The 22,857-nt window shown below is 35.8% G+C and overlaps 2 protein-coding genes across 2 annotated transcripts; both read left to right on the top strand.

Annotated features, from left to right (window-relative positions):
* Positions 1-1,135: 1,135 nt before the first annotated feature.
* Positions 1,136-1,702, top strand: LOC121435001 (peptidyl-prolyl cis-trans isomerase A-like). The gene has a single exon (XM_041634028.1). It carries the CDS (start codon positions 1,166-1,168, stop codon positions 1,658-1,660), a length of 495 nt encoding a protein of 164 aa, XP_041489962.1. The 5' UTR covers positions 1,136-1,165; the 3' UTR covers positions 1,661-1,702.
* Positions 1,703-15,478: 13,776 nt separating this feature from the next.
* LOC121435002 (peptidyl-prolyl cis-trans isomerase A-like) lies at positions 15,479-16,045 on the top strand. Its single transcript, XM_041634029.1, has one exon. It carries the CDS (start codon positions 15,509-15,511, stop codon positions 16,001-16,003), a length of 495 nt encoding a protein of 164 aa, XP_041489963.1. The 5' UTR covers positions 15,479-15,508; the 3' UTR covers positions 16,004-16,045.
* Positions 16,046-22,857: the final 6,812 nt, after the last annotated feature.

Genomic DNA, 22,857 nt, shown 5'->3' with positions numbered 1-22,857 from the left:
TTTGAAACATAATTATGTTCTTTGGAAAGTGCATGAATTTGATGAACTGCTTTTGTGAGAAACGCACATGAGTTTCTCGGAAAAGAGAAGCCGTTGTTTGGTATATGTCAAAGTAGTGTTAGAAGTGAGTACAGTGTTCCTTTTCACTGTAGAAGGTTTACTCTGAAAGATAATCACGTTCTTTTGAAAGTCTATGAATTTCATGAAATGCTTTTGTGAGATGCACATGTGTTTCTCAAATGAAAAGTTTTGCTATTCACTGCAGTTGCTTTACGTTGAAAGAGAATCAAGTAGTGTTAGTCACAAGTGAGATCAGTGTTCGTATTCTCTGTAGAACCTTTACTTCCAAAGATAATCATGTTCCTTGTAAAATGTATGAATTTCATGAAATGCTTTTGTGAGAAACGTACATGAGTTTCTCCGAAAGGAGAAGCCGTTGTTTGAGATTTGTCAAAGTCTTGTCAGAAGTGAGAACAGTGTTTCTGTTCTCTGTAGAATCTTTCTTTCGAAAGCTAATCATGTTCTTTTGAAAGTGTATGAATTTCAAGAAATGCTTCTGTGAGAAACGCACATGTGTTTCTCTAAAAAGAGAAGACGTTGTTTGCTATATATCAAAGTATTGTTAGAAGTGTGAACAGTGTTCCTGTTCTCTGTAGACCCTTTACGTCCAACGATAATCATGTTCCTTGGAAAATGTATGAATTTCTTGAAATACTTTTGTGAGAAACGTACACTAGTTTCTCCGAAAAAAGAAGCCGTTGTTTAAGATTTGTCAAAGTATTGTCAGCAGTGAGAACATTGTTCCTGTTCTCTGGAGAATCTTTATTTCGAAAGATAATCCTGTTCCTTGGAAAATGTATGAATTTCATGAAATGCTTTTGTGAGAAACATACATGATTTTCTCAGAAAGGAAAAGCCATTGTTTGAGATTTGTCAAAAAATTGTCAGAAGTGAGAACTGTGTTCCTGTTCTCTGTAGAATCTTTATTTTGAAACATAATTATGTTCTTTGGAAAGTGCATGAATTTGATGAACTGCTTTTGTGAGAAACGCACATGTGTTTCTCTGAAAAGAGAAGCCGTTGTTTGGTATATGTCAAAGTAGTGTTAGAAGTGAGTACAGGGCTTTGCAGACGCCGCTGTCGCCTTTCACCGCTTGCTGCAGCCATGGTCAACCCCACCGTGTTCTTCGACATCGCGGCCGATGGCGAGCCCTTGGGCCGCGTCTCCTTCGAGCTGTTTGCAGACAAAGTTCCAAAGACAGCAGAAAACTTTCGTGCTCTGAGCACTGGAGAGAAAGGATTTGGATATAAGGGTTCTTCCTTTCACAGGATTATTCCAGGATTCATGTGCCAGGGTGGTGACTTCACACGCCATAATGGCACTGGCGGCAGATCCATCTACGGAGAAAAATTTGAGGATGAGAACTTCATCCTGAAGCATACAGGTCCTGGCGTCTTGTCCATGGCAAATGCTGGACCAAACACAAACGGCTCCCAGTTTTTTATCTGCACCACCAAGACTGAGTGGCTGGATGGCAAACATGTGGTCTTTGGGAAGGTGAAAGAAGGCATGAACATTGTGGAAGCCATGGAGCGTTTTGGGTCCAGGAATGGCAAGACCAGCAAGAAGATCACCATTTCCGACTGTGGACAACTCTAATTCTTTTGACTTGCGAGCTTCTTACCCACCAGACCATTCCTTCTGTAGCTCAGGAGAGCACCCCAGCCCCATCTGCTCGCAGTACCCTGTAATCTCTGCTCTCACTGAAGTTCTTTGGGTTCCATATTTTCCTCATTCCCCTTCAAGTCTAGCTGGATTGCAGAGTTAAGTTTATGATTATGAATAAAAACTAAGTAAGAAAAAAAAAAAAAAAAAAAAAAAAAAAAAAAGAAGTGAGTACAGTGTTCCTTTTCACTGTAGAAGGTTAACTCAGAAAGATAATCACGTTCTTTTGAAAGTGTATTCTCTGCAAAGAGAAGCCGTTGTCAAAGAGGTGTTAGAAGTGAGAACAGTGTTCCTGTTCTCTGTAGAATCTTTACTTCGAAAGATAATCATATTCTTTGGAAAGTGTATGAATTTGATGAACTGCTTTTGTGAGAAACGCACTTGTGTTTCTCTGAAAAGAGAAGCCGTTGTTTGCTATATGTCAAAGTAGTGTTAGTCACAAGTGAGATCAGTGTTCGTATTCTCTGTAGAACCTTTACTTCCAAAGATAATCATGTTCCTTGTAAAATGTATGAATTTCATGAAATGCTTTTGTGAGAAACGTACATGAGTTTCTCCGAAAGGAGAAGCCGTTTTTTGAGATTTGTCAAAGTATTGTCAGAAGTGAGAACAGTGTTCCTGTTCTCTGGAGAATCTTTATTTCGAAAGCTAATCATGTTCTTTTGAAAGTGTATGAATTTCAAGAAATGCTTCTGTGAGAAACGCACATGTGTTTCTCTAAAAAGAGTAGACGTTGTTTGCTATATATCAAAGTAGTGTTAGAAGTGTGAACAGTGTTCCTGTTCTCTGTAGACCCTTTACGTCCAACGATAATCATGTTCCTTGGAAAATGTATGAATTTCTTGAAATACTTTTGTGAGAAACGTACACTAGTTTCTCCGAAAAAAGAAGCCGTTGTTTAAGATTTGTCAAAGTATTGTCAGAAGTGAGAACAGTGTTCCTGTTCTCTGGAGAATCTTTATTTCAAAAGATAATCATGTTTTTTGGAAAGTGTATGAATTTCAAGTAATCCTTCTGTGAGAAACGCACATGTGTTTCTCTGAAAAGAGAAGACGTTGTTTGCTATATATCAAAGTAGTGTTTGGAGTACAGTGTTCCGTTTCACTGTAGAAGGTTTACTGTGAAAGATATTCACGTTCTTTTGAAAGTGTATGAATTTCATGAAATGCTTTTGTGATATACACACGTGTTTCTCAAATGAGAAGTTTTGCTATTCACTGCAGACGCTTTACTTTGAACGAGAATCATCTTCTTTGAAAGTGTATGGATTTCATGAAATGCTTTTTTTTAGAAACGCACAAGTATTTTTCTGAAAGGAGAAGCCGTTGTTTGAGATTTGTCAAAGTATTGTCAGAAGTGAGAACAGTGTTCCTGTTCTCTGTAGAATCTTTATTTCAAAAGATAATCATGTTCTTTGGAAAGTGTATGAATTTCAAGAAATGCTTCTGTGAGAAACGCACATGTGTTTCTCTGAAAAGAGAAGACGTTGTTTGCTATATGTCAAAGTATTGATAGAAGTGAGAACAGTGTTCCTGTTCTCTGTGGAACCTTTACTTAGAAAGATAATCATGTTCTTTGGAAAATGTATGAATTTCATGAAATGCTTTTGTGAGAAACATACATGAGTTTCTCCAAAAGGAAAAGCCATTGTTTGAGATTTGTCAAAAAATTGTCAGAAGTGAGAACAGTGTTCCTGTTCTCTGTAGAATCATTATTTTGAAACATAATTATGTTCTTTGGAAAGTGCATGAATTTGATGAACTGCTTTTGTGAGAAACGCACATGTGTTTCTCTGAAAAGAGAAGCCGTTGTTTGGTATATGTCAAAGTAGTGTTAGAAGTGAGTACAGTGTTCCTTTTCACTGTAGAAGGTTAACTCAGAAAGATAATCACGTTCTTTTGAAAGTGTATTCTCTGCAAAGAGAAGCCGTTGTCAAAGAGGTGTTAGAAGTGAGAACAGTGTTCCTGTTCTCTGTAGAATCTTTACTTCGAAAGATAATCATATTCTTTGGAAAGTGTATGAATTTGTTGAACTGCTTTTGTGAGAAACGCACTTGTGTTTCTCTGAGAAGAGAAGCCGTTGTTTGCTATATGTCAAAGTAGTGTTAGTCACATGTGAGATCAGTTTTCGTGTTCTCTGTAGAACCTTTACGTCCAAAGATAATCATGTTCCTTGTAAAATGTATGAATTTCATGAAATGCTTTTGTGAGAAACGTACATGAGTTTCTCTGAAAGGAGAAGCGGTTGTTTGAGATTTGTCAAAGTATTGCAGAAGTGAGAACAGTGTTCCTGTTCTCTGTAGAATCTTTATTTCGAAAGATAATCATGTTCTTTTGAAAGTGTATGAATTTCAAGAAATGCTTCTGTGAGAAACGCACATGTGTTTCTCTGAAAAGAGATGACGTTGTTTGCTATATGTCAAAGTATTGATAGAAGTGAGAACAGTGTTCCTGTTCTCTGTGGAACCTTTACTTCCAAAGATAATCATGTTCTTTGGAAAATGTATGAATTTCATGAAATGCTTTTGTGGGAAACATACAAGAGTTTCTCCGAAAGGAAAAGCCATTGTTTGAGATTTGTCAAAAAATTGTCAGAAGTGAGAACTGTGTTCCTGTTCTCTGTAGAATCTTTATTTTGAAACATAATTATGTTCTTTGGAAAGTGCATGAATTTGATGAACTGCTTTTGTGAGAAACGCACATGTGTTTCTCTGAAAAGAGAAGCCGTTGTTTGATATATGTCAAAGTAGTGTTAGAAGTGAGTACAGTGTTCCTTTTCACTGTAGAAGGTTTACTCTGAAAGATAATCACGTTCTTTTGAAAGTGTATTCTCTGAAAAGAGAAGCCGTTGTAAAAGAGGTGTTAGAAGTGAGAACAGTGTTCCTGTTCTCTGTAGAATCTTTACTTCGAAAGATAATCATGTTCTTTTCAAAGTGTATGAATTTCAAGAAATGCTTCTGTGAGAAACGCACATGTGTTTCTCTAAAAAGAGAAGACGTTGTTTGCTAAATGTCAAAGTATTGTTAGAAGTGTGAACAGTGTTCCTGTTCTCTGTAGACCCTTTAGGTCCAACGATAATCATGTTCCTTTGAAAATGTATGAATTTCTTGAAATGCTTTTGTGAGAAACGTACACTAGTTTCTCCGAAAAAAGAAGCCGTTGTTTAAGATTTGTCAAAGTATTGTCAGAAGTGAGAACAGTGTTCCTGTTCTCTGGAGAATCTTTATTTCGAAAGATAATCATGTTCTTTGGAAAGTGTATGAATTTCAAGTAATCCTTCTGTGAGAAACGCACATGTGTTTCTCTGAAAAGAGAAGACGTTGTTTGAGATATGTCAAAGTAGTGTTTGGAGTACAGTGTTCCGTTTCACTGTAGAAGGTTTACTGTGAAAGATAATCACGTTCTTTTGAAAGTGTATGAATTTCATGAAATGCGTTTGTGATATACACACGTGTTTCTCAAATGAGAAGTTTTGCTATTCACTGCAGACGCTTTACTTTGAACGAGAATCATCTTCTTTGAAAGTGTATGGATTTCATGAAATGCTTTTTTTTAGAAACGCACAAGTATTTTTCTGAAATTCGAAAGATAATCATGTTCTTTGGAAAGTGTATGAATTTCAAGTAATCCTTCTGTGAGAAACGCACATGTGTTTCTCTGAAAAGAGATGACGTTGTTTGCTATATGTCAAAGTATTGATAGAAGTGAGAACAGTGTTCCTGTTCTCTGTGGAACCTTTACTTCCAAAGATAATCATGTTCTTTGGAAAATGTATGAATTTCATGAAATGCTTTTGTGGGAAACATACAAGAGTTTCTCCGAAAGGAAAAGCCATTGTTTGAGATTTGTCAAAAAATTGTCAGAAGTGAGAACTGTGTTCCTGTTCTCTGTAGAATCTTTATTTTGAAACATAATTATGTTCTTTGGAAAGTGCATGAATTTGATGAACTGCTTTTGTGAGAAACGCACATGTGTTTCTCTGAAAAGAGAAGCCGTTGTTTGATATATGTCAAAGTAGTGTTAGAAGTGAGTACAGTGTTCCTTTTCACTGTAGAAGGTTTACTCTGAAAGATAATCACGTTCTTTTGAAAGTGTATTCTCTGAAAAGAGAAGCCGTTGTCAAAGAGGTGTTAGAAGTGAGAACAGTGTTCCTGTTCTCTTTAGAATCTTTACTTCGAAAGATAATCATGTTCTTTTGAAAGTGTATGAATTTCAAGAAATGCTTCTGTGAGAAACGCACATGTGTTTCTCTAAAAAGAGAAGACGTTGTTTGCTAAATGTCAAAGTATTGTTAGAAGTGTGAACAGTGTTCCTGTTCTCTGTAGACCCTTTAGGTCCAACGATAATCATGTTCCTTTGAAAATGTATGAATTTCTTGAAATGCTTTTGTGAGAAACGTACACTAGTTTCTCCGAAAAAAGAAGCCATTGTTTAACATTTGTCAAAGTATTGTCAGAAGTGAGAACAGTGTTCCTGTTCTCTGGAGAATCTTTATTTCGAAAGATAATCATGTTCTTTGGAAAGTGTATGAATTTCAAGTAATCCTTCTGTGAGAAACGGACATGTGTTTCTCTGAAAAGAGAAGACGTTGTTTGCTATATATCAAAGTAGTGTTTGGAGTACAGTGTTCCGTTTCACTGTAGAAGGTTTACAGTGAAAGATATTCACGTTCTTTTGAAAGTGTATGAATTTCATGAAATGCTTTTGTGATATACACACGTGTTTCTCAAATGAGAAGTTTTGCTATTCACTGCAGACGCTTTACTTTGAACGAGAATCATCTTCTTTGAAAGTGTATGGATTTCATGAAATGCTTTTTTTTAGAAACGCACAAGTATTTTTCTGAAAGGAGAAGCCGTTGTTTGAGATTTGTCAAAGTATTGTCAGAAGTGAGAACAGTGTTCCTGTTCTCTGTAGAATCTTTATTTCAAAAGATAATCATGTTCTTTGGAAAGTGTATGAATTTCAAGAAATGCTTCTGTGAGAAACGCACATGTGTTTCTCTGAAAAGAGAAGACGTTGTTTGCTATATGTCAAAGTATTGATAGAAGTGAGAACAGTGTTCCTGTTCTCTGTGGAACCTTTACTTAGAAAGATAATCATGTTCTTTGGAAAATGTATGAATTTCATGAAATGCTTTTGTGAGAAACATACATGAGTTTCTCCAAAAGGAAAAGCCATTGTTTGAGATTTGTCAAAAAATTGTCAGAAGTGAGAACAGTGTTCCTGTTCTCTGTAGAATCATTATTTTGAAACATAATTATGTTCTTTGGAAAGTGCATGAATTTGATGAACTGCTTTTGTGAGAAACGCACATGTGTTTCTCTGAAAAGAGAAGCCGTTGTTTGGTATATGTCAAAGTAGTGTTAGAAGTGAGTACAGTGTTCCTTTTCACTGTAGAAGGTTAACTCAGAAAGATAATCACGTTCTTTTGAAAGTGTATTCTCTGCAAAGAGAAGCCGTTGTCAAAGAGGTGTTAGAAGTGAGAACAGTGTTCCTGTTCTCTGTAGAATCTTTACTTCGAAAGATAATCATATTCTTTGGAAAGTGTATGAATTTGTTGAACTGCTTTTGTGAGAAACGCACTTGTGTTTCTCTGAGAAGAGAAGCCGTTGTTTGCTATATGTCAAAGTAGTGTTAGTCACATGTGAGATCAGTTTTCGTGTTCTCTGTAGAACCTTTACGTCCAAAGATAATCATGTTCCTTGTAAAATGTATGAATTTCATGAAATGCTTTTGTGAGAAACGTACATGAGTTTCTCTGAAAGGAGAAGCGGTTGTTTGAGATTTGTCAAAGTATTGCAGAAGTGAGAACAGTGTTCCTGTTCTCTGTAGAATCTTTATTTCGAAAGATAATCATGTTCTTTTGAAAGTGTATGAATTTCAAGAAATGCTTCTGTGAGAAACGCACATGTGTTTCTCTGAAAAGAGATGACGTTGTTTGCTATATGTCAAAGTATTGATAGAAGTGAGAACAGTGTTCCTGTTCTCTGTGGAACCTTTACTTCCAAAGATAATCATGTTCTTTGGAAAATGTATGAATTTCATGAAATGCTTTTGTGGGAAACATACAAGAGTTTCTCCGAAAGGAAAAGCCATTGTTTGAGATTTGTCAAAAAATTGTCAGAAGTGAGAACTGTGTTCCTGTTCTCTGTAGAATCTTTATTTTGAAACATAATTATGTTCTTTGGAAAGTGCATGAATTTGATGAACTGCTTTTGTGAGAAACGCACATGTGTTTCTCTGAAAAGAGAAGCCGTTGTTTGATATATGTCAAAGTAGTGTTAGAAGTGAGTACAGTGTTCCTTTTCACTGTAGAAGGTTTACTCTGAAAGATAATCACGTTCTTTTGAAAGTGTATTCTCTGAAAAGAGAAGCCGTTGTAAAAGAGGTGTTAGAAGTGAGAACAGTGTTCCTGTTCTCTGTAGAATCTTTACTTCGAAAGATAATCATGTTCTTTTCAAAGTGTATGAATTTCAAGAAATGCTTCTGTGAGAAACGCACATGTGTTTCTCTAAAAAGAGAAGACGTTGTTTGCTAAATGTCAAAGTATTGTTAGAAGTGTGAACAGTGTTCCTGTTCTCTGTAGACCCTTTAGGTCCAACGATAATCATGTTCCTTTGAAAATGTATGAATTTCTTGAAATGCTTTTGTGAGAAACGTACACTAGTTTCTCCGAAAAAAGAAGCCGTTGTTTAAGATTTGTCAAAGTATTGTCAGAAGTGAGAACAGTGTTCCTGTTCTCTGGAGAATCTTTATTTCGAAAGATAATCATGTTCTTTGGAAAGTGTATGAATTTCAAGTAATCCTTCTGTGAGAAACGCACATGTGTTTCTCTGAAAAGAGAAGACGTTGTTTGAGATATGTCAAAGTAGTGTTTGGAGTACAGTGTTCCGTTTCACTGTAGAAGGTTTACTGTGAAAGATAATCACGTTCTTTTGAAAGTGTATGAATTTCATGAAATGCGTTTGTGATATACACACGTGTTTCTCAAATGAGAAGTTTTGCTATTCACTGCAGACGCTTTACTTTGAACGAGAATCATCTTCTTTGAAAGTGTATGGATTTCATGAAATGCTTTTTTTTAGAAACGCACAAGTATTTTTCTGAAATTCGAAAGATAATCATGTTCTTTGGAAAGTGTATGAATTTCAAGTAATCCTTCTGTGAGAAACGCACATGTGTTTCTCTGAAAAGAGATGACGTTGTTTGCTATATGTCAAAGTATTGATAGAAGTGAGAACAGTGTTCCTGTTCTCTGTGGAACCTTTACTTCCAAAGATAATCATGTTCTTTGGAAAATGTATGAATTTCATGAAATGCTTTTGTGGGAAACATACAAGAGTTTCTCCGAAAGGAAAAGCCATTGTTTGAGATTTGTCAAAAAATTGTCAGAAGTGAGAACTGTGTTCCTGTTCTCTGTAGAATCTTTATTTTGAAACATAATTATGTTCTTTGGAAAGTGCATGAATTTGATGAACTGCTTTTGTGAGAAACGCACATGTGTTTCTCTGAAAAGAGAAGCCGTTGTTTGATATATGTCAAAGTAGTGTTAGAAGTGAGTACAGTGTTCCTTTTCACTGTAGAAGGTTTACTCTGAAAGATAATCACGTTCTTTTGAAAGTGTATTCTCTGAAAAGAGAAGCCGTTGTCAAAGAGGTGTTAGAAGTGAGAACAGTGTTCCTGTTCTCTTTAGAATCTTTACTTCGAAAGATAATCATGTTCTTTTGAAAGTGTATGAATTTCAAGAAATGCTTCTGTGAGAAACGCACATGTGTTTCTCTAAAAAGAGAAGACGTTGTTTGCTAAATGTCAAAGTATTGTTAGAAGTGTGAACAGTGTTCCTGTTCTCTGTAGACCCTTTAGGTCCAACGATAATCATGTTCCTTTGAAAATGTATGAATTTCTTGAAATGCTTTTGTGAGAAACGTACACTAGTTTCTCCGAAAAAAGAAGCCATTGTTTAACATTTGTCAAAGTATTGTCAGAAGTGAGAACAGTGTTCCTGTTCTCTGGAGAATCTTTATTTCGAAAGATAATCATGTTCTTTGGAAAGTGTATGAATTTCAAGTAATCCTTCTGTGAGAAACGGACATGTGTTTCTCTGAAAAGAGAAGACGTTGTTTGCTATATGTCAAAGTAGTGTTTGGAGTACAGTGTTCCGTTTCACTGTAGAAGGTTTACTGTGAAAGATAATCACGTTCTTTTGAAAGTGTATGAATTTCATGAAATGCGTTTGTGATATACACACGTGTTTCTCAAATGAGAAGTTTTGCTATTCACTGCAGACGCTTTACTTTGAACGAGAATCATCTTCTTTGAAAGTGTATGGATTTCATGAAATGCTTTTTTTTAGAAACGCACAAGTATTTTTCTGAAAGGAGAAGCCGTTGTTTGAGATTTGTCAAAGTATTGTCAGAAGTGAGAACAGTGTTCCTGTTCTCTGTAGAATCTTTATTTCGAAAGATAATCATGTTCTTTTGAAAGTGTATGAATTTCAAGCAATGCTTCTGTGAGAAACGCACATGTGTTTCTCTAAAAAGAGAAGACGTTGTTTGCTATATGTCAAAGTAGTGTTAGAAGTGTGAACAGTGTTCCTGTTCTCTGTAGACCCTTTACGTCCAACGATAATCCTGTTCCTTGGAAAATGTATGAATTTCATGAAATGCTTTTGTGAGAAACATACATGAGTTTCTCAGAAAGGAAAAGCCACTGTTTGAGATTTGTCAAAGAATTGTCAGAAATGAGAACAGTGTTCCTGTTCTCTGTAGAATCTTTATTTTGAAACATAATTATGTTCTTTGGAAAGTGCATGAATTTGATGAACTGCTTTTGTGAGAAACGCACATGAGTTTCTCGGAAAAGAGAAGCCGTTGTTTGGTATATGTCAAAGTAGTGTTAGAAGTGAGTACAGTGTTCCTTTTCACTGTAGAAGGTTTACTCTGAAAGATAATCACGTTCTTTTGAAAGTCTATGAATTTCATGAAATGCTTTTGTGAGATGCACATGTGTTTCTCAAATGAAAAGTTTTGCTATTCACTGCAGTTGCTTTACGTTGAAAGAGAATCAAGTAGTGTTAGTCACAAGTGAGATCAGTGTTCGTATTCTCTGTAGAACCTTTACTTCCAAAGATAATCATGTTCCTTGTAAAATGTATGAATTTCATGAAATGCTTTTGTGAGAAACGTACATGAGTTTCTCCGAAAGGAGAAGCCGTTGTTTGAGATTTGTCAAAGTCTTGTCAGAAGTGAGAACAGTGTTTCTGTTCTCTGTAGAATCTTTCTTTCGAAAGCTAATCATGTTCTTTTGAAAGTGTATGAATTTCAAGAAATGCTTCTGTGAGAAACGCACATGTGTTTCTCTAAAAAGAGAAGACGTTGTTTGCTATATATCAAAGTAGTGTTAGAAGTGTGAACAGTGTTCCTGTTCTCTGTAGACCCTTTACGTCCAACGATAATCATGTTCCTTGGAAAATGTATGAATTTCTTGAAATACTTTTGTGAGAAACGTACACTAGTTTCTCCGAAAAAAGAAGCCGTTGTTTAAGATTTGTCAAAGTATTGTCAGAAGTGAGAACATTGTTCCTGTTCTCTGGAGAATCGTTATTTTGAAACATAATTATGTTCTTTGGAAAGTGCATGAATTTGATGAACTGCTTTTGTGAGAAACGCACATGTGTTTCTCTGAAAAGAGAAGCCGTTGTTTGGTATATGTCAAAGTAGTGTTAGAAGTGAGTACAGTGTTCCTTTTCACTGTAGAAGGTTAACTCAGAAAGATAATCACGTTCTTTTGAAAGTGTATTCTCTGCAAAGAGAAGCCGTTGTCAAAGAGGTGTTAGAAGTGAGAACAGTGTTCCTGTTCTCTGTAGAATCTTTACTTCGAAAGATAATCATATTCTTTGGAAAGTGTATGAATTTGTTGAACTGCTTTTGTGAGAAACGCACTTGTGTTTCTCTGAGAAGAGAAGCCGTTGTTTGCTATATGTCAAAGTAGTGTTAGTCACATGTGAGATCAGTTTTCGTGTTCTCTGTAGAACCTTTACGTCCAAAGATAATCATGTTCCTTGTAAAATGTATGAATTTAATGAAATGCTTTTGTGAGAAACGTACATGAGTTTCTCCGAAAGGAGAAGCGGTTGTTTGAGATTTGTCAAAGTATTGTCAGAAGTGAGAACAGTGTTCCTGTTCTCTGTGGAACCTTTACTTAGAAAGATAATCATGTTCTTTGGAAAATGTATGAATTTCATGAAATGCTTTTGTGAGAAACGTACATGAGTTTCTCCGAAAGGAGAAGCGGTTGTTTGAGATTTGTCAAAGTATTGTCAGAAGTGAGAACAGTGTTCCTGTTCTCTGTAGAATCTTTATTTCGAAAGATAATCATGTTCTTCTGAAAGTGTATGAATTTCAAGAAATGCTTCTGTGAGAAACGCACATGTGTTTCTCTGAAAAGAGATGACGTTGTTTGCTATATGTCAAAGTATTGATAGACGTGAGAACAGTGTTCCTGTTCTCTGTGGAACCTTTACTTCCAAAGATAATCATGTTCTTTGGAAAATGTATGAATTTCATGAAATGCTTTTGTGGGAAACATACAAGAGTTTCTCCGAAAGGAAAAGCCATTGTTTGAGATTTGTCAAAAAATTGTCAGAAGTGAGAACTGTGTTCCTGTTCTCTGTAGAATCTTTATTTTGAAACATAATTATGTTCTTTGGAAAGTGCATGAATTTGATGAACTGCTTTTGTGAGAAACGCACATGTGTTTCTCTGAAAAGAGAAGCCGTTGTTTGATATATGTCAAAGTAGTGTTAGAAGTGAGTACAGTGTTCCTTTTCACTGTAGAAGGTTTACTCTGAAAGATAATCACGTTCTTTTGAAAGTGTATTCTCTGAAAAGAGAAGCCGTTGTCAAAGAGGTGTTAGAAGTGAGAACAGTGTTCCTGTTCTCTGTAGAATCTTTACTTCGAAAGATAATCATGTTCTTTTGAAAGTGTATGAATTTCAAGAAATGCTTCTGTGAGAAACGCACGTGTGTTTCTCTAAAAAGACAAGACGTTGTTTGCTAAATGTCAAAGTATTGTTAGAAGTGTGAACAGTGTTCCTGTTCTCTGTAGACCCTTTAGGTCCAACGATAATCATGTTCCTTTGAAAATGTATGAATTTCTTGAAATGCTTTTGTGAGAAACGTACACTAGTTTCTCCGAAAAAAGAAGCCGTTGTTTAAGATTTGTCAAAGTATTGTCAGAAGTGAGAACAGTGTTCCTGTTCTCTGGAGAATCTTTATTTCGAAAGATAATCATGTTCTTTGGAAAGTGTATGAATTTCAAGTAATCCTTCTGTGAGAAACGCACATGTGTTTCTCTGAAAAGAGAAGACGTTGTTTGCTATATGTCAAAGTAGTGTTTGGAGTACAGTGTTCCGTTTCACTGTAGAAGGTTTACTGTGAAAGATAATCACGTTCTTTTGAAAGTGTATGAATTTCATGAAATGCGTTTGTGATATACACACGTGTTTCTCAAATGAGAAGTTTTGCTATTCACTGCAGACGCTTTACTTTGAACGAGAATCATCTTCTTTGAAAGTGTATGGATTTCATGAAATGCTTTTTTTTAGAAACGCACAAGTATTTTTCTGAAAGGAGAAGCCGTTGTTTGAGATTTGTCAAAGTATTGTCAGAAGTGAGAACAGTGTTCCTGTTCTCTGTAGAATCTTTATTTCGAAAGATAATCATGTTCTTTTGAAAGTGTATGAATTTCAAGCAATGCTTCTGTGAGAAACGCACATGTGTTTCTCTAAAAAGAGAAGACGTTGTTTGCTATATGTCAAAGTAGTGTTAGAAGTGTGAACAGTGTTCCTGTTCTCTGTAGACCCTTTACGTCCAACGATAATCCTGTTCCTTGGAAAATGTATGAATTTCATGAAATGCTTTTGTGAGAAACATACATGATTTTCTCAGAAAGGAAAAGCCACTGTTTGAGATTTGTCAAAGAATTGTCAGAAATGAGAACAGTGTTCCTGTTCTCTGTAGAATCTTTATTTTGAAACATAATTATGTTCTTTGGAAAGTGCATGAATTTGATGAACTGCTTTTGTGAGAAACACACATGAGTTTCTCGGAAAAGAGAAGCCGTTGTTTGGTATATGTCAAAGTAGTGTTAGAAGTGAGTACAGTGTTCCTTTTCACTGTAGAAGGTTTACTCTGAAAGATAATCACGTTCTTTTGAAAGTCTATGAATTTCATGAAATGCTTTTGTGAGATGCACATGTGTTTCTCAAATGAAAAGTTTTGCTATTCACTGCAGTTGCTTTACGTTGAAAGAGAATCAAGTAGTGTTAGTCACAAGTGAGATCAGTGTTCGTATTCTCTGTAGAACCTTTACTTCCAAAGATAATCATGTTCCTTGTAAAATGTATGAATTTCATGAAATGCTTTTGTGAGAAACGTACATGAGTTTCTCCGAAAGGAGAAGCCGTTGTTTGAGATTTGTCAAAGTCTTGTCAGAAGTGAGAACAGTGTTTCTGTTCTCTGTAGAATCTTTCTTTCGAAAGCTAATCATGTTCTTTTGAAAGTGTATGAATTTCAAGAAATGCTTCTGTGAGAAACGCACATGTGTTTCTCTAAAAAGAGAAGACGTTGTTTGCTATATATCAAAGTAGTGTTAGAAGTGTGAACAGTGTTCCTGTTCTCTGTAGACCCTTTACGTCCAACGATAATCATGTTCCTTGGAAAATGTATGAATTTCTTGAAATACTTTTGTGAGAAACGTACACTAGTTTCTCCGAAAAAAGAAGCCGTTGTTTAAGATTTGTCAAAGTATTGTCAGAAGTGAGAACATTGTTCCTGTTCTCTGGAGAATCTTTATTTCGAAAGATAATCATGTTCTTTGGAAAGTGTATGAATTTCAAGTAATCCTTCTGTGAGAAACGCACATGTGTTACTCTGAAAATAGAAGACGTTGTTTGCTATATATCAAAGTAGTGTTTGGAGTACAGTGTTCCGTTTCACTGTAGAAGGTTTACTGTGAAAGATATTCACGTTCTTTTGAAAGTGTATGAATTTCATGAAATGCTTTTGTGATATACACACGTGTTTCTCAAATGAGAAGTTTTGCTATTCACTGCAGACGCTTTACTTTGAACGAGAATCATCTTCTTTGAAAGTGTATGGATTTCATGAAATGCTTTTTTTTAGAAACGCACAAGTATTTTTCTGAAAGGAGAAGCCATTTTATGAGATTTGTCAAAGTATTGTCAGAAGTGAGAACAGTGTTCCTGTTCTCTGTAGAATCTTTATTTCAAAAGATAATCATGTTCTTTGGAAAGTGTATGAATTTCAAGAAATGCTTCTGTGAGAAACGCACATGTGTTTCTCTGAAAAGAGAAGACGTTGTTTGCTATATGTCAAAGTATTGATAGAAGTGAGAACAGTGTTCCCTGTGGAACCTTTACTTAGAAAGATAATCATGTTCTTTGGAAAATGTATGAATTTCATGAAATGCTTTTGTTAGAAACATACATGAGTTTCTCCGAAAGGAAAAGCCATTGTTTGAGATTTGTCAAAAAATTGTCAGAAGTGAGAACTGTGTTCCTGTTCTCTGTAGAATCGTTATTTTGAAACATAATTATGTTCTTTGGAAAGTGCATGAATTTGATGAACTGCTTTTGTGAGAAACGCACATGTGTTTCTCTGAAAAGAGAAGCCGTTGTTTGGTATATGTCAAAGTAGTGTTAGAAGTGAGTACAGGGCTTTGCAGACGCCGCTGTCGCCTTTCACCGCTTGCTGCAGCCATGGTCAACCCCACCGTGTTCTTCGACATCGCGGCCGATGGCGAGCCCTTGGGCCGCGTCTCCTTCGAGCTGTTTGCAGACAAAGTTCCAAAGACAGCAGAAAACTTTCGTGCTCTGAGCACTGGAGAGAAAGGATTTGGATATAAGGGTTCTTCCTTTCACAGGATTATTCCAGGATTCATGTGCCAGGGTGGTGACTTCACACGCCATAATGGCACTGGCGGCAGATCCATCTACGGAGAAAAATTTGAGGATGAGAACTTCATCCTGAAGCATACAGGTCCTGGCGTCTTGTCCATGGCAAATGCTGGACCAAACACAAACGGCTCCCAGTTTTTTATCTGCACCACCAAGACTGAGTGGCTGGATGGCAAACATGTGGTCTTTGGGAAGGTGAAAGAAGGCATGAACATTGTGGAAGCCATGGAGCGTTTTGGGTCCAGGAATGGCAAGACCAGCAAGAAGATCACCATTTCCGACTGTGGACAACTCTAATTCTTTTGACTTGCGAGCTTCTTACCCACCAGACCATTCCTTCTGTAGCTCAGGAGAGCACCCCAGCCCCATCTGCTCGCAGTACCCTGTAATCTCTGCTCTCACTGAAGTTCTTTGGGTTCCATATTTTCCTCATTCCCCTTCAAGTCTAGCTGGATTGCAGAGTTAAGTTTATGATTATGAATAAAAACTAAGTAAGAAAAAAAAAAAAAAAAAAAAAAAAGAAGTGAGTACAGTGTTCCTTTTCACTGTAGAAGGTTAACTCAGAAAGATAATCACGTTCTTTTGAAAGTGTATTCTCTGCAAAGAGAAGCCGTTGTCAAAGAGGTGTTAGAAGTGAGAACAGTGTTCCTGTTCTCTGTAGAATCTTTACTTCGAAAGATAATCATATTCTTTGGAAAGTGTATGAATTTGATGAACTGCTTTTGTGAGAAACGCACTTGTGTTTCTCTGAAAAGAGAAGCCGTTGTTTGCTATATGTCAAAGTAGTGTTAGTCACAAGTGAGATCAGTGTTCGTATTCTCTGTAGAACCTTTACTTCCAAAGATAATCATGTTCCTTGTAAAATGTATGAATTTCATGAAATGCTTTTGTGAGAAACGTACATGAGTTTCTCCGAAAGGAGAAGCCGTTTTTTGAGATTTGTCAAAGTATTGTCAGAAGTGAGAACAGTGTTCCTGTTCTCTGGAGAATCTTTATTTCGAAAGCTAATCATGTTCTTTTGAAAGTGTATGAATTTCAAGAAATGCTTCTGTGAGAAACGCACATGTGTTTCTCTAAAAAGAGTAGACGTTGTTTGCTATATATCAAAGTAGTGTTAGAAGTGTGAACAGTGTTCCTGTTCTCTGTAGACCCTTTACGTCCAACGATAATCATGTTCCTTGGAAAATGTATGAATTTCTTGAAATACTTTTGTGAGAAACGTACACTAGTTTCTCCGAAAAAAGAAGCCGTTGTTTAAGATTTGTCAAAGTATTGTCAGAAGTGAGAACAGTGTTCCTGTTCTCTGGAGAATCTTTATTTCAAAAGATAATCATGTTTTTTGGAAAGTGTATGAATTTCAAGTAATCCTTCTGTGAGAAACGCACATGTGTTTCTCTGAAAAGAGAAGACGTTGTTTGCTATATATCAAAGTAGTGTTTGGAGTACAGTGTTCCGTTTCACTGTAGAAGGTTTACTGTGAAAGATATTCACGTTCTTTTGAAAGTGTATGAATTTCATGAAATGCTTTTGTGATATACACACGTGTTTCTCAAATGAGAAGTTTTGCTATTCACTGCAGACGCTTTACTTTGAACGAGAATCATCTTCTTTGAAAGTGTATGGATTTCATGAAATGCTTTTTTTTAGAAACGCACAAGTATTTTTCTGAAAGGAGAAGCCGTTGTTTGAGATTTGTCAAAGTATTGTCAGAAGTGAGAACAGTGTTCCTGTTCTCTGTAGAATCTTTATTTCAAAAGATAATCATGTTCTTTGGAAAGTGTATGAATTTCAAGAAATGCTTCTGTGAGAAACGCACATGTGTTTCTCTGAAAAGAGAAGACGTTGTTTGCTATATGTCAAAGTATTGATAGAAGTGAGAACAGTGTTCCTGTTCTCTGTGGAACCTTTACTTAGAAAGATAATCATGTTCTTTGGAAAATGTATGAATTTCATGAAATGCTTTTGTGAGAAACATACATGAGTTTCTCCAAAAGGAAAAGCCATTGTTTGAGATTTGTCAAAAAATTGTCAGAAGTGAGAACAGTGTTCCTGTTCTCTGTAGAATCATTATTTTGAAACATAATTATGTTCTTTGGAAAGTGCATGAATTTGATGAACTGCTTTTGTGAGAAACGCACATGTGTTTCTCTGAAAAGAGAAGCCGTTGTTTGGTATATGTCAAAGTAGTGTTAGAAGTGAGTACAGTGTTCCTTTTCACTGTAGAAGGTTAACTCAGAAAGATAATCACGTTCTTTTGAAAGTGTATTCTCTGCAAAGAGAAGCCGTTGTCAAAGAGGTGTTAGAAGTGAGAACAGTGTTCCTGTTCTCTGTAGAATCTTTACTTCGAAAGATAATCATATTCTTTGGAAAGTGTATGAATTTGTTGAACTGCTTTTGTGAGAAACGCACTTGTGTTTCTCTGAGAAGAGAAGCCGTTGTTTGCTATATGTCAAAGTAGTGTTAGTCACATGTGAGATCAGTTTTCGTGTTCTCTGTAGAACCTTTACGTCCAAAGATAATCATGTTCCTTGTAAAATGTATGAATTTCATGAAATGCTTTTGTGAGAAACGTACATGAGTTTCTCTGAAAGGAGAAGCGGTTGTTTGAGATTTGTCAAAGTATTGCAGAAGTGAGAACAGTGTTCCTGTTCTCTGTAGAATCTTTATTTTGAAAGATAATCATGTTCTTTTGAAAGTGTATGAATTTCAAGAAATGCTTCTGTGAGAAACGCACATGTGTTTCTCTGAAAAGAGATGACGTTGTTTGCTATATGTCAAAGTATTGATAGAAGTGAGAACAGTGTTCCTGTTCTCTGTGGAACCTTTACTTCCAAAGATAATCATGTTCTTTGGAAAATGTATGAATTTCATGAAATGCTTTTGTGGGAAACATACAAGAGTTTCTCCGAAAGGAAAAGCCATTGTTTGAGATTTGTCAAAAAATTGTCAGAAGTGAGAACTGTGTTCCTGTTCTCTGTAGAATCTTTATTTTGAAACATAATTATGTTCTTTGGAAAGTGCATGAATTTGATGAACTGCTTTTGTGAGAAACGCACATGTGTTTCTCTGAAAAGAGAAGCCGTTGTTTGATATATGTCAAAGTAGTGTTAGAAGTGAGTACAGTGTTCCTTTTCACTGTAGAAGGTTTACTCTGAAAGATAATCACGTTCTTTTGAAAGTGTATTCTCTGAAAAGTGAAGCCGTTGTCAAAGAGGTGTTAGAAGTGAGAACAGTGTTCCTGTTCTCTGTAGAATCTTTACTTCGAAAGATAATCATGTTCTTTTCAAAGTGTATGAATTTCAAGAAATGCTTCTGTGAGAAACGCACATGTGTTTCTCTAAAAAGAGAAGACGTTGTTTGCTAAATGTCAAAGTATTGTTAGAAGTGTGAACAGTGTTCCTGTTCTCTGTAGACCCTTTAGGTCCAACGATAATCATGTTCCTTTGAAAATGTATGAATTTCTTGAAATGCTTTTGTGAGAAACGTACACTAGTTTCTCCGAAAAAAGAAGCCGTTGTTTAAGATTTGTCAAAGTATTGTCAGAAGTGAGAACAGTGTTCCTGTTCTCTGGAGAATCTTTATTTCGAAAGATAATCATGTTCTTTGGAAAGTGTATGAATTTCAAGTAATCCTTCTGTGAGAAACGCACATGTGTTTCTCTGAAAAGAGAAGACGTTGTTTGAGATATGTCAAAGTAGTGTTTGGAGTACAGTGTTCCGTTTCACTGTAGAAGGTTTACTGTGAAAGATAATCACGTTCTTTTGAAAGTGTATGAATTTCATGAAATGCGTTTGTGATATACACACGTGTTTCTCAAATGAGAAGTTTTGCTATTCACTGCAGACGCTTTACTTTGAACGAGAATCATCTTCTTTGAAAGTGTATGGATTTCATGAAATGCTTTTTTTTAGAAACGCACAAGTATTTTTCTGAAATTCGAAAGATAATCATGTTCTTTGGAAAGTGTATGAATTTCAAGTAATCCTTCTGTGAGAAACGCACATGTGTTTCTCTGAAAAGAGATGACGTTGTTTGCTATATGTCAAAGTATTGATAGAAGTGAGAACAGTGTTCCTGTTCTCTGTGGAACCTTTACTTCCAAAGATAATCATGTTCTTTGGAAAATGTATGAATTTCATGAAATGCTTTTGTGGGAAACATACAAGAGTTTCTCCGAAAGGAAAAGCCATTGTTTGAGATTTGTCAAAAAATTGTCAGAAGTGAGAACTGTGTTCCTGTTCTCTGTAGAATCTTTATTTTGAAACATAATTATGTTCTTTGGAAAGTGCATGAATTTGATGAACTGCTTTTGTGAGAAACGCACATGTGTTTCTCTGAAAAGAGAAGCCGTTGTTTGATATATGTCAAAGTAGTGTTAGAAGTGAGTACAGTGTTCCTTTTCACTGTAGAAGGTTTACTCTGAAAGATAATCACGTTCTTTTGAAAGTGTATTCTCTGAAAAGAGAAGCCGTTGTCAAAGAGGTGTTAGAAGTGAGAACAGTGTTCCTGTTCTCTGTAGAATCTTTACTTCGAAAGATAATCATGTTCTTTTGAAAGTGTATGAATTTCAAGAAATGCTTCTGTGAGAAACGCACATGTGTTTCTCTAAAAAGAGAAGACGTTGTTTGCTAAATGTCAAAGTATTGTTAGAAGTGTGAACAGTGTTCCTGTTCTCTGTAGACCCTTTAGGTCCAACGATAATCATGTTCCTTTGAAAATGTATGAATTTCTTGAAATGCTTTTGTGAGAAACGTACACTAGTTTCTCCGAAAAAAGAAGCCATTGTTTAACATTTGTCAAAGTATTGTCAGAAGTGAGAACAGTGTTCCTGTTCTCTGGAGAATCTTTATTTCGAAAGATAATCATGTTCTTTGGAAAGTGTATGAATTTCAAGTAATCCTTCTGTGAGAAACGGACATGTGTTTCTCTGAAAAGAGAAGACGTTGTTTGCTATATGTCAAAGTAGTGTTTGGAGTACAGTGTTCCGTTTCACTGTAGAAGGTTTACTGTGAAAGATAATCACGTTCTTTTGAAAGTGTATGAATTTCATGAAATGCGTTTGTGATATACACACGTGTTTCTCAAATGAGAAGTTTTGCTATTCACTGCAGACGCTTTACTTTGAACGAGAATCATCTTCTTTGAAAGTGTATGGATTTCATGAAATGCTTTTTTTTAGAAACGCACAAGTATTTTTCTGAAAGGAGAAGCCGTTGTTTGAGATTTGTCAAAGTATTGTCAGAAGTGAGAACAGTGTTCCTGTTCTCTGTAGAATCTTTATTTCGAAAGATAATCATGTTCTTTTGAAAGTGTATGAATTTCAAGCAATGCTTCTGTGAGAAACGCACATGTGTTTCTCTAAAAAGAGAAGACGTTGTTTGCTATATGTCAAAGTAGTGTTAGAAGTGTGAACAGTGTTCCTGTTCTCTGTAGACCCTTTACGTCCAACGATAATCCTGTTCCTTGGAAAATGTATGAATTTCATGAAATGCTTTTGTGAGAAACATACATGATTTTCTCAGAAAGGAAAAGCCACTGTTTGAGATTTGTCAAAGAATTGTCAGAAATGAGAACAGTGTTCCTGTTCTCTGTAGAATCTTTATTTTGAAACATAATTATGTTCTTTGGAAAGTGCATGAATTTGATGAACTGCTTTTGTGAGAAACGCACATGAGTTTCTCGGAAAAGAGAAGCCGTTGTTTGGTATATGTCAAAGTAGTGTTAGAAGTGAGTACAGTGTTCCTTTTCACTGTAGAAGGTTTACTCTGAAAGATAATCACGTTCTTTTGAAAGTCTATGAATTTCATGAAATGCTTTTGTGAGATGCACATGTGTTTCTCAAATGAAAAGTTTTGCTATTCACTGCAGTTGCTTTACGTTGAAAGAGAATCAAGTAGTGTTAGTCACAAGTGAGATCAGTGTTCGTATTCTCTGTAGAACCTTTACTTCCAAAGATAATCATGTTCCTTGTAAAATGTATGAATTTCATGAAATGCTTTTGTGAGAAACGTACATGAGTTTCTCCGAAAGGAGAAGCCGTTGTTTGAGATTTGTCAAAGTCTTGTCAGAAGTGAGAACAGTGTTTCTGTTCTCTGTAGAATCTTTCTTTCGAAAGCTAATCATGTTCTTTTGAAAGTGTATGAATTTCAAGAAATGCTTCTGTGAGAAACGCACATGTGTTTCTCTAAAAAGAGAAGACGTTGTTTGCTATATATCAAAGTAGTGTTAGAAGTGTGAACAGTGTTCCTGTTCTCTGTAGACCCTTTACGTCCAACGATAATCATGTTCCTTGGAAAATGTATGAATTTCTTGAAATACTTTTGTGAGAAACGTACACTAGTTTCTCCGAAAAAAGAAGCCGTTGTTTAAGATTTGTCAAAGTATTGTCAGAAGTGAGAACATTGTTCCTGTTCTCTGGAGAATCGTTATTTTGAAACATAATTATGTTCTTTGGAAAGTGCATGAATTTGATGAACTGCTTTTGTGAGAAACGCACATGTGTTTCTCTGAAAAGAGAAGCCGTTGTTTGGTATATGTCAAAGTAGTGTTAGAAGTGAGTACAGTGTTCCTTTTCACTGTAGAAGGTTAACTCAGAAAGATAATCACGTTCTTTTGAAAGTGTATTCTCTGCAAAGAGAAGCCGTTGTCAAAGAGGTGTTAGAAGTGAGAACAGTGTTCCTGTTCTCTGTAGAATCTTTACTTCGAAAGATAATCATATTCTTTGGAAAGTGTATGAATTTGTTGAACTGCTTTTGTGAGAAACGCACTTGTGTTTCTCTGAGAAGAGAAGCCGTTGTTTGCTATATGTCAAAGTAGTGTTAGTCACATGTGAGATCAGTTTTCGTGTTCTCTGTAGAACCTTTACGTCCAAAGATAATCATGTTCCTTGTAAAATGTATGAATTTAATGAAATGCTTTTGTGAGAAACGTACATGAGTTTCTCCGAAAGGAGAAGCGGTTGTTTGAGATTTGTCAAAGTATTGTCAGAAGTGAGAACAGTGTTCCTGTTCTCTGTAGAATCTTTATTTCGAAAGATAATCATGTTCTTTTGAAAGTGTATGAATTTCAAGAAATGCTTCTGTGAGAAACGCACATGTGTTTCTCTGAAAAGAGATGACGTTGTTTGCTATATGTCAAAGTATTGATAGAAG

Source organism: Microtus oregoni, unplaced genomic scaffold (genome assembly GCF_018167655.1).
Source record: "Microtus oregoni isolate MIOR12 unplaced genomic scaffold, Mior012 000045F_ref0000178, whole genome shotgun sequence".
Lineage (NCBI taxonomy): Eukaryota > Metazoa > Chordata > Mammalia > Rodentia > Cricetidae > Microtus > Microtus oregoni.
This window is presented reverse-complemented; position numbering and strand designations above follow the sequence as displayed.